The 12,234-nt window shown below is 37.0% G+C and overlaps 1 protein-coding gene across 1 annotated transcript; it reads right to left on the bottom strand.

Moving 5' to 3' along the window:
- Nucleotides 1–469: 469 nt before the first annotated feature.
- On the bottom strand, nucleotides 470–6,686 carry LOC107697631 (WD40 repeat-containing protein SMU1). The gene is made up of 12 exons (XM_016498431.1): nucleotides 6,571–6,686; nucleotides 4,813–5,023; nucleotides 4,539–4,691; nucleotides 3,550–3,660; nucleotides 3,292–3,420; nucleotides 3,085–3,204; nucleotides 2,870–2,986; nucleotides 2,274–2,401; nucleotides 2,072–2,198; nucleotides 1,790–1,957; nucleotides 1,543–1,695; nucleotides 470–845 (listed from the first exon to the last, which is right to left on the bottom strand). Exons 1-12 carry the CDS (start codon nucleotides 6,594–6,596, stop codon nucleotides 747–749), a joined length of 1,542 nt encoding a protein of 513 aa, XP_016353917.1. The 5' UTR covers nucleotides 6,597–6,686; the 3' UTR covers nucleotides 470–746.
- Nucleotides 6,687–12,234: the final 5,548 nt, after the last annotated feature.

Here is a 12,234-nt window from a genome sequence, read left to right as displayed (position 1 = left end):
TTAGAGTCTTGAATTTTGCTGCATCTCTCTCCAGTTCACAGGTCCAAACTCAACAGCCAGTAGCATTATGGCATCATTTCAACAGCAGAGACCCGCTGTGCCTCAGCAAGGTGAGTACTTTCAGTGAGGCTGTTTTCATTCTTGTGATCCATTTCAAATTTACAATGACCCTGTTCACTCCTCAGACACAGAAGCCCCGACTGCTCCAAAGATGAGGAACACGGTTAAGTGGAAACTCAGCATTCTCAAATAGTTTGCATGTGTCTTTAGGCTTTTTTTTTTTTGTGTGGTAATTTTATGCAAATAAAATGTCTGTATTTTATGGGATATTATGGAAGAATTAAAAATTATGAAATGTTAGTCTTCTGAGCTTCATTTGATAGCTGTAGTTATCATTTAGCCTAATTATTCATTCACAATCATATTTAGTCTCAGCAGTGTTTAAGAATATGCGCGTGACAGAAATCTATTTGATTTTGTTTTAATCAATTCAGCTTTTCAACACACGCTTTAATTGTGAGACACAAAGGAAGAGAATGACAAGAAAAAAAAAGAAAATGATCTATTGTTAGATCAAAAGAACAAAACTTGTTACTGTAAATTACAGATGCTTCCAAGAAATGAAAAAAACGTATCCACTGGGCTTAAAAAAACAGGTATGTACAAAAAAGGGTTAAAAAATAGGCAACATATTCTAATTGTAATCTCCTGCACACCCAGGATCCCCATATTACACATCTGTGTGTTTACGGCTTCCAGAGTTTGAGGAGCCCATCCTCGCTGTATGTGGAGATCAAATTCTGGTGTGGGTGGTGAGCAATACCAATGACATCCTTCTCATGAACCTGTGGAAACATTTTTAACAGTTTTAATATATTAAAAATTAAAATATATATATACACACACATACATAAGATATAAATTAGTTTTTACATCCCATTTTGGTGACCACATCAATTTTAATTTACAAATGTGATTTTACATATACAGAAGCCATTTTAAATGCCATTTAAAAATGTCTACTTTAATGTTTCAAATAACTTTTGTAAAAATGAAACCACATACTTATTCTGACCAGTACTAATAAAAGAGGTGAGCATACTAAACTGATTTAAATGATTAAAAACTTGCTGACAGATGGGTAAAACCTAGTGGTGTGAAGGTTAGTGGCAAAGATTGGTAAAAATTTTAAATGACAGTTAATTGGTTTTTGGGGGGTTGCACTGTGATCCTTAAATAGAGTTTTTTAATGTCATCTAATGATTCTTGTTCTAAATATGCCTGACAGGATTGTTTTGGAATACAAACTATTGTTACACTGATTTTTTTTTTTCCTGCAAATCATGGTAAAAAAAAAAAAAATTGTATGATAGTCATTATTTTATAATTTTTTTTAAACAGGACACACTTATGAAAAAAAGTTAAAGCTATATTAAACTTTTGTGTAAAAACAAAAATATTTGTAAAAAAAAATATGGAATAAAAAATGGAAAAAGCTGCTGATTTAATAAAGAAAGGTAAATGGAGGGAGAGAGGGCTTACGGTCAGGGTTCGCTCTAATTTGCCTGTGACTGTGCTGAAACAGTAAAGCACAAAGTCCTCGCCGACACAGTAGATCCACTCGCCACGTGGAGACAGAGTACAGCACACAAAATCACCTCCCTCTCTCTTACCAGAGCTGAAACTCCTCACAATCTGCAACAGGAAATACCATAAGGAGAATTCACAGATGACACCATTTCAATATTCTCATCTCCTTTTCCATTAACTACACACTTGGCATCCTCACCTGGCCCTGCATGTTCATGATGACAACAGTGTTGGATCGGTTACACACAACAAAATGCTCAGGGTTTTTAGGAAGCAGGATCACATTGTTAACAGTGATGTCTGTTCCCGCAGACGTGCCCAAAGATTTGAATGTGCTGGTGCATTCGGTGGTCTTCATGTTCCAGACCTGAGAGAAAGAAAATGTAAAACCAAAACACAAGTTACATTTTATGAGACTTTACTTGAGAGAGACGAGATTTAACATTAAAAGTTGAATGTGAGAGTGCATTAACATTTGTACCTTCACAGTTCCATCAGATGAGGCACTAATGATGTGATGACCGTCGGGAGTAAGTGTGGCATCATTCACAAATGAAGAATGACCTCTGAACTCCTTTAAAGACTTGCCTGATTTTAATCCATGAATCCTGTTGAAAAACAAGCGTAAGTTAAATATGCTGTGGTTTTTGTGGACGCCGAGGACAGTGAAAAGAGACGCTCACCTAATGGTCTGATCGAAGGATGCAGAGAGAATCTGACTGCTGTCTTTACTGAAGCTGATACAGGTGACGCCTTTACTGTGAGCACGCTCATATCGCCGCAGACACTGACCACTCTGGATCTTCCACACCTGAAAAAAACAACACAACCCATCCATCAATCCTTACAAATAATCAATATATCAGCCTTCCTACTGTAAAATATATTTTATGCAGCAAATGCCATTCAAACAGAATCCTATTGTATTTTTAATTTTTATTATATAAAATTTATTATATTTTTTTGAATAAATAAATGTTATGTAAATGCATTTTTATACAAAATATTTTAAACAAATATTTACCTACATATATATCTAATATTTATTTTTAACTAAAACTTAAAAAAAAACTATAGCGGTTTAAAAAACTAATATAAATGAAAAAAGCACCAAACTAAATTACTAAAACTTTAATGAAATAAAAAAAATATACACAGAAAGTATAAAAATAAAAAACAATTCCAAATATTAGTGAAACTATAATAGGATTTTTATCAATGATTATGAATAAGCACTTCTGAAGTTTTTATTTATATTTTAATATAGCGTGTACGAGACCTTAATCTTGCCATCCTGGGCTCCTGTGGCCATCATCTCTGTGTCCCGACTGAAAGACATGCAAAGCACTGCGTCATCCATCATCATGAAGTTATCCTGAGCCTGATACTTCAGATCCTGTCCAAAACACATAAGACATGTGATCCATGAATAAACGTATACATAAACGATTACTACAAATGCAGATGAATAAGTCACAGTGCAGATCCACAGACCTTTCTGATTTTTCCAGTAGTAAAGTTCCATACTTCAATAAATCCATCCACGGATCCAGTAACCAGATACTGGCCATCAGGAGAGAAGCGTGAACATTCCACATGAGACTTCTGACCAAACTACAAAGAAAAAACACACACAGAGGTGAGTAACTAACCTTCATTGCATCTCATGTCACTGTGGAAGACAGATGCTGGTTCCTGTACCTTGATGTGTCTGGCCAGCTGAGTGGGGAATCGCTCATCCTCTACATCCTTTACAGCTGCTTTACCTCTGAACAAATCAATGGTCATACCGGGAGGCAGAAGACCCTGATGCTGCTGCCACTTCAGAGACTTTAGAGACAGAGACAGACCATCAACTACAGTAATGTGAACTATTCCTTTAAGTGTAATTCTGAGATCAGAGTAAATGTATAATGTATTACTGCACTAACATCCTGTTGCAAGGGAAGTTCAGCTCACCTGTCCAAGCAGTGCCATCAGACGTGACGGTGGTACCACACTGACCTCACCAGCAAGAGCCTGAGCTATAGCTGCTCTACGCTTCTCTTTACTGCTGCCATCAGGATAGGCCTAAAAATAAATGCCAGGTCAGAAATCATCCACAATGGAGATGAAACTGTTTGTGAAATCCAAGTAGATACACAGAAACCAGACTGTGGTGGCCGCAATCTAATCTGTCCTGCCACAGTTTCATAATGAACCGAAAATATTTTTATACTCCTCATAACATAAAATACATCTAATGTTGTATTTTTGCACCATTATGTTGGCAATTAAAATAAATCAAAATATTGTGACTTAATTAAAAAAAAGCATACAGACTTTCTCTGCATGTTACAGAACAAAGTGTGGTCACTGTGGGTACCGAGCAGCTCATGACCCAGAGTTTTCAGTGTCTCAGATCACAGTAAACGCTGCAAACTCCATATCTGCATGTGCTGTGAGTTTAACGTGCATTTGGGAACTCAATGTGCACCTGTTATGATTTATTTTCACATCTGCATAACTCTCAACATTGCTGTGGACAGATGATTACAGCGTTTCACTAGATTTGTAATGAAGATTTGTAATGAGTTTTCTGCCAAAATAAAAGCTTTAGTGTTTATCTCTTGCAAGTGAAGAAATTATCATACATTTTTTACCATAATTCAGTCCACCAAAAATGGTCATCATTTACTCTCTCCCATGTTGTTCTAAAACCGTTTTAATTTTTGCATTCTGTGGAAAAACGGGCTGGAGCTCTTAATTTTGCTTTGAAAGTGCACTAGGTTGATGCATTTAACTTTAAAATGTACAAAATTTTATTTTGGAAGAACATGTCCCTGAACCCCCCTAGATATAATCTCACAAATCCTTGTAAGAAACACAGCATAAACTATTATATAAATGTATTCCTAAATACAAATAAATAAAGGGTTCTGTGAAGTGCTTTGTTTTAGATCCCTCACCTCTCTGGGGTCAAAGTAAGAGCGTGCTAGAAGGTTCTCAAGGTGGATGTATCGCTCAGGTTGGGTTTGTTTCAGCATGATCATGGGGTCCGTCTGCCTCAACAGAGATCTGGCAGCTCCCAGCTCTCGGAGCTCAATCAGCTCAAGAACAACCTGCAAAAATACCACAAAACCACTTATGATGTTTCCAGTTACTCACAGATCAATCAATGTTCAAAATAAGCCACACCATTACAGCAGACTTCCAAAAATCCAGATTTTATCAGCCTCTCACCTGTTCGTAAAGATCAATGAGGGTCTTGTCAGGGAGTTTGAGGGACTGTATAGCCTGAAGCACTGTGTCCCAGTGACCGCTGTTGATATCTGCCACAAAACTCTCAATACTGTCCACCGTGTTGAGGGACACTGTCGTCTCCTCCTGAAGAGTTGCTAAAGTACGTTGCAAGCTGTTTTCCTTCAGGTACTGCATGATCAGACGAATAACGCTGGAAAAACATCAAGAAAGACATTTTAGAAACTTTGAAAGACTGTGGAGAGCAAATATATTACAATAATTTTGAATTAAGGGGGTCATATGATGCAATTTCATTTTTTCCTTTCTCTTTGGAGTGTTACAAGCTCTTGGTGCATAAAGAAGATCTGTAAAGTTGCAAAGACTAAAGTCTCAAATCCAAAGAGATATTCTTTATAAAAGTTCAGAGTCAGCCACACCTACCTAAAACGGCTCGTTCTAACACGCCCCCACATATCTACCTCACTATGTGGGAAGATTTGCATAACACCACCCAAATGTTCACACAAAGAAAAAAGGCATAACTTTTATTCTCGCTGTAGTATTGTTGCCGCCGCCGTCATGTCGTGAAGACGCTGTGTGCTTCGTTGTGAAAGCGAAACTACTTTGTTTGGTCTTCCAAAAGAGGACGATATCGCTTCGTCATGCCTAGAGCTGATCTGTGCTGGTCCTTAGTGCTGTGGATCGCCGGCACATTTCATGGAGGACTGTTTACTGATCCGGGGAGAGTAGCGTTAGACTAAAATGCCGGCAGTTCTGACTCACGTAAGTACGTTTTCATTTAAAGGATTTGCCACTGATGATTCAAACGCGAGTTTTGGGCAGTGTAGAGTAGCACTTGTTGTTTGTTTGTCATTTCGCCGATCACAAATGCAGACAGAGTTTTATGTTTACGCGGTGCGATGCAATGCAATGTAACGCAACGCGTAAAACGACAGTATAAGTCATTATAATCAGTAATTATGTCCCCACTGGATGCAACAAATGCCTCGTTTGTAATGGGTTTTCATGTTTATGTCTCGTTGCTCCGGCCGGACACGGCATCAACAGTATGTGAGGGGCGTAACATTTCCGTCACACGCTTGAGGTATTCGGCCAATCACAACGCACTGGATAGCTGGCCAATCAGAGCACACCTCGCTTTTCAGACCGATGAGCTTTGTAAAAATCGACGCGTTTCAAAAAGGCGGGCATAGAGGAGAAACAATAATGTACAGTATGTGGAAAATAATGTTTTTTAACTTTAAACCGCATAAACATTTCATTACACCAAATACACAAAATAATGTTATTTTTAGCTGCATCATATGACCCCTTTAAAGAATAGTGTCTAGTTATAAGCAATGTTTACAATTTGATGTGTGAAAAGGAATTTTCCACCAAATAACAAATGTCTAGAAACCTTGTATTGTGATACAGCACACATATGACATCCACAATGCACGAATTTGTTCTTCTAAACAAACGTTTATAATTGAATGAAAACATATGGAGGAATCGCGAGCTGTCTTTGCCACTAAAACCATGCAAAATACTAACCTATATAAAAGAGAAAAATTCTTATTTAATATCTAAGTTGTGTGCAAAACAAGCTCCTGATAATGCTAACAAAGTTAGCTAGAGAAACAACCCCAAGACCTAAACAGCGCAAAAAACAGCCTGTACAATAGACGTGCTCGTTTAAATTACACAATTATGCATGCATGTGATGTTTGAAAACACACAATTTAATTCACTTACTCTGCTGACTCTATTTCAATAGACATTATTGAAAATGATAATACTGATGTGCGGTGAGAAACTGAAGACACACCGCGACAGGAACAACACACGCGTCTTCTTCTACGGCTCTGAGTACTTCTGAATTACGCACAGCAGCGACATCTAGCGGTTATAACCAAACCTCGCCAGTTATTCTACAGACAATGGCAAACTATTTACACTGAAATTATCTAAATTATAATACAAGTCAGTTTTATATTCACAAACGTTTTTCTGGTCATGTGAAAAATAGTTTTACTGTACTATTCAGTGAAACAAAGCCAGTACTTTAAGCAGTACTTTATACAGCTATATATTGTGATTTTGATTTCAAATGATTTTTCACTTCACTATCATCACTACAATATTTGACACATTTTGGTTTGTCCTTTTCATGTTACAGGTTAAACGGTTATTATGATGATGTCTCTCAATCCAATCCATGCCATTTAATCTTTCCTTCAAGCTAGTCTAAATTACTCTGGAGTAAGAGTCCTCTATCTGAGCACGGGCTCTAATGATCATAAGCACTTGAAAAATCCTGCTGTGATTTCATGTTTTGTATTCCAGGCTCTGTCTAGGGCCGGTGTGCCATTATCATCTTCTCTGCGCATCGCTTCTGATTGTTCACGTAATTAGCTGCAGTTCCGTGTTTGTCTGTAGGGGGCGCCAAAAATACGCGTTTATTCCTGCGCGCCCTGCGTGTGAAGGTCTCTCAAGGTTAAAGCGTTTATTGCTGCATCAGCCTCACATGCTGGTCTGTTATGAGGGCACAACCACCACCATGGGCATTTAACTGCCCAGAAAAATCTGCTCACTGCTGCCAATTTAATTGCCCACCACGAAATAACACTTACTTTTTCATCCTTATTAATGTGCCAAATCTGGGCCTACCACAGAAAACAGACCTGTGTGATTTGCACCCAAGTGTGCATTCGTTCTTCTCGTGATTACAATTTCAATGCTTGCCATTAAACACTGGGACTAAAAGTAACAGTGCTGTGACATTTTGAAAATAGCGACAATACCTCAATACCTGTTTTGAGTTAATTATAAGCTAGTCAATATGAGGTGTCAAACAGATGGAGCACTGCAGCAGGCAGGTTTTATTATAAACCAGCACACATTATAACACCAGAGGTATTGTTTCTAGCTAATATATTATTCTGGACTTATAAGCCTGTTCATCATTGGTAACAGTCCCACCACTCACACCCTGAGAGAAGAGTATGTGGGAACATGGACTCTAACATTATATTGAGGGCCTATTGGCAAGTGTATTATTTCCATGGTTCATCTGAAAGAAAAAGATACCTTAAATTTTACCTTCTAAGTACTTAATTTGGTACTTAGAAATGTTTGAACTATGGAAACCTGTTTCCACCACGAAATAAAGAAATAAGAAAGGTAATTGTGGCTTTTTATCTTACAATTTTGATCTTTTTCTCACAATTATGAGTTCAGACTTAAAAAGTCAGAAATGTGAGATATAAACTCAGACTAAATGTCAGAATTGACTTGCTTCTATATCTGAGCAAACCCCTAACCCTAAGTATTAAACTTAGAAAACTAATCCCGTACCGTTTGTGATACAGACATGAATAATACCTCAAATCATGCAGCATGATTTTGTTCCATTACTTTTCCTGTTGATTAGACGTATAATTTCTGCCAGCAGGTAATAAAATAGACTTACACTGAGCCATATTTAGTGAGCAGAATTAGCTTTTTTAAAACTTACATCGGTATGCACATGCTAAACCACTCAGAGCACCTTAGCAACCAAACAGCAATGACCTTGCGACCCTCCGCAACACTCTAGCATCATGTTGCCGACTTTTACACAGATAATCGCCAGTCACTTTTGTTGCAAATGTGGAAAACTAGTCTATATCTTAATTTAGAACATAAGTTTGGGATTTTGTAAGCGTGTGTTAAATCAGCTGTCTTATTGCACAATAAAAGACAGAAAGTGTTGATCATCAACTATAAGTAGCATTTTGTCATCCAAACACCTACATAAAAGCCTAAAGCACTGACACGCTTTGCTTATATCAGGATCATTGTCTCGAGTGCTATTATTGTTTAAAAGGAGGCCATATGTGGAAATAAAGTGTCTGTGAATGGTTGATAATTTTTTGCACAACAGCACTGTTGAATGATTGATTCTGATTGGTTGACATACCTTCTAAGGTAAAGTAAGGAGTAACTGATGCTAGAAAGTTGAATTACTGAAAATTAACCTCACAGATTCTTACAAATATCAGATTTCACAGTGGGGCATTACAGTGGCACAGATGAAGAAAGCAGTAGAACTTTTCCCAGCCAATAACCAAGAAGTCAGAGATTGCACCTTGTCTCTATTCAGTATTTTTGACTTGTTTCTCATTACAAATATCTTGACATTCTTAAATCAAGATACATTTACTTGAGAAGGAAAATGACTTAAGATAATAATTCATTTAAAACAAGTTTTTTTCTTCAACCCCATTGACAGATATTATTTCTGTGTTAAAGTAATGGTTCACCCAAAAATGAAAATTTGCAGAAAATGTAACATCTAAGATGTAGAGGAGTTTGTTTCTTCATCGTAACAGATTTAAAAAAATTAGACATTTTACATCACTTGCTCACCAATGGATCCATAATAAAGCTTCCTCCAGTGAAAAAGTCCATCCACTGTTGTCCTCTCACATCAAAATCCACTGACATATGGGTGTTTTGGACTGTTATAACTTATTTCTGTGCATATTTCCATTGTTTCAGACAAGATTACTTTCCCTGTTGAAAATAACAGCATATGCCGGTTAGGTATGTTTTGAAGCATGGCAGCTTCAAAACATACCCAACCAGCATATGCTGTTTTTTTTCAACAGGGTTTTCACTGGAGAAAGCAATATTAAGCATAGAGGACTCATAATAAAAACGTCTTGATGAATTTGTTAATTACAAACACACAGATTTCTGCTTCACAAGACATTCATTGATGGACTGATTCCATCGTGTGGATTACCTGTGGATTATTGTGATGTTTTTATCAGCTGTTTGGACTCTCATTCTGACGGCACCCATTCACTGCAGAGGTCCACTGGTGAGCAAGTGATGTAATGCTACATTTCTGTAAATCTGTTCTGATGAAGAAACAAACTCATCTATATTTTGGATGGCCTGCGGGTGAGTACATTTTCATCAAATTTGAATTTCTGGGTAAACCGTCCCTTTAAGCATCCCTTTAAGTCTATCCCTTTAAGTGGCTACATTTTAATAATTTTTTAAAGAAAATGACTTCATATCTTATTTCATTTTGCTCCTCAAGTAAATACCTTGATTTACGAATGTTTAAATATTTTTACTGCAAAACGAGACAAAAAGTAACAAGTGAGTAACAATCATTTTTTTTGCAGTGCAACCACCATTGAGGGCTGTGCTAGCTGTTGTAAAGACCACTAGCATTTGATTACAGGTAATTGAATCTGTCCACCAATTATGTCTGCAGCCCTTACACCTCTGCCATGGATATTGAGTTAGTCCTCTTCATAGACCCTGTTTTCCAGCAGCGTGAGGCACTGTTTATTCCATTTATATTATTATTATGGGAAATTTAATATCCAACATAAATACATCAAGCACTTAGCAAACTCTGAAATTCAGAATTTGAAAACTAACTGAAAAAATAGAGAGAGAGAGAGAGAGAGAGAGAGAGAGAGAGAGAGAGAGAGAGAGAGAGAATGTGTGTTTTAAACTTTGACATGTGCTATAAGAGCAGCTGACTGTAAGAAATATATCTTAAAGATCTATAAATTAGCTGATGTCTTCTGGGTTTATTATACATCAGAGGTGATGCCTTTTCCTTTTCCAACGATCCTATTGATTTCCTTGAATCTTTCACACCACACCAGCAGAAAGGCTATAATAACTAAATCCATCTTCCTCAGTCCTCGGTGGGAACAGGCACCTACTACTAATGGGGCACTAAACAAAGCACAGCAGCCAATCTGGAGTGGAAGGGCCAACACATCACAATACTGCTGAGAGTCATTCAGCAGGGATGCTTAAATTTCAGTCTAATCAAAGACCAGTGGCTGATATTTAAAGGAACAGTTTACACGAAAATGACAATTGTGTTATTTACTCATCCTTAGAGAGTTTACACAGAACATGTTTTTGCATTCCACTGTTTTTCTATGGCAAGATGCTAGATGGACGTGTTTGCATCTCAAGTATTTTTCAGGGTCTTGCGCATGATACAGCGTTCTGAAAATGTGTGCTCAAATTAAAAAAAAGACATTGCATTCTTTTGCGCCTTGAAAAAATGCGAAGCCTTGAGATGTGTTCTTTAAAAGTTGTGCTTTTTTTTGTGAATGGCCCCTTACAATTCTTTGCTGTTTTCTTTTGTGGAGTGGAACGCAAACATTTATATCAACAATGCTATTGGTTCTCGCATGTAATAAGCAAATGTGGAACACCAGGTCAAATATGCAATGTTTTGCTATGTATTACATACATGATGTGTTCATCTGCAAATTTATACTTTGCATTTATGTTGTCTGCATCATAATTTCTCATTATATAGATGTTACATCTTGCAATTCTAACACAATTTCGAAGAGATGAGGCTTCACAGACCATAATCTGTCTTTGTATGTAACTGTTTTACTGACACCCTGTCTGTACATCAATGATTATAATGGGTTCTATTTGCTTTTGAAGCATAATATCATACATTCTGTCTGAAGTGATTCATGTTTTCAGAATAATCATTGACCAGCTGTATCTGCATGAATACATTTTAATGGCTGATATCCTGATGAGAACATAAATGACTTGCTGGATTTAAAAATTAAATTAATCTTACTCTCTCCTTAGGTTTTGAGCATTTCTTTGAGTATGGCAATTATATGGTCTGGTTGTTACATAACTTATTCTGTATGAAAATAAAAAAAGGAATGTGCCTTTTTATTGCTTTGATATTATATAGCTCTCAGTAAAAGCTCACAAAGAAGTTGAAAATCAATCTTCCTCCAAAACTTTGAGATTTAATTTCTTCTCCAACATGAGCAGCCATATCTTTGTTAATGCCCAGCGTCTGCTCAAAATCAGACCATCCATTCAGATCTGTGCAGGTCCCAAAACACCCTGCTGTTGATGTTTACTGTACACCAGTAAAAAGGTGACTGAAAATAACCATCCATCTCTCAAAACATCTGCCGACTCTTGTGTATGAGCAAAACATTGGTATGTTGTCATTGTGCTACAGTGCGGTGAGCAGCTGTATCGATCAGTCTGTGGCTTTCTGGTGCCTTCTCACTAACATGTACTTACGATTTCACAGATTATGTTTCTATGTTCCAGACACAACAATTCTGATTTACAGGATTGTTCCACACTGGTTTAGTCAAGAACCATTGATCCAATCAATCGAAACCAATATCCTTTTCTGCTTTACTCTCTGCAATGGTGTTTACTCACACTAAAGAATCTGATACTTATTTGACACATAAATGAAACTAAATTCATGCATTATTATGGGGTTTCCAAGAACATGTAATGTTGATAACCCTGAAAATACTATAATAATCACTATAAAACGTCATTATTTTCTGGTTTATAAATGTATCAGTCGTGGGCTGCATTAATTTATGA

This window comes from Sinocyclocheilus anshuiensis, unplaced genomic scaffold (assembly GCF_001515605.1).
Source record: "Sinocyclocheilus anshuiensis isolate Anshui unplaced genomic scaffold, SAMN03320099.WGS_v1.1 scaffold1364, whole genome shotgun sequence".
NCBI classification, from domain to species: domain Eukaryota; kingdom Metazoa; phylum Chordata; class Actinopteri; order Cypriniformes; family Cyprinidae; genus Sinocyclocheilus; species Sinocyclocheilus anshuiensis.
This window is presented reverse-complemented; position numbering and strand designations above follow the sequence as displayed.

Excerpts from the sequence above, each read along its gene's own strand:
- LOC107697631 (XM_016498431.1), bottom strand. The coding sequence starts at position 6,596 with ATGTCTATTGAAATAGAGTCAGCAGA. Across the intron at positions 3,205-3,291 it reads AGCTGGCCAGACACATCAAG|TTTGGTCAGAAGTCTCATGT; the intron begins GTACAGGAACCA and ends TTTTCTTTGTAG. Across the intron at positions 2,987-3,084 it reads CTACTGGAAAAATCAGAAAG|GATCTGAAGTATCAGGCTCA; the intron begins GTCTGTGGATCT and ends TGTTTTGGACAG.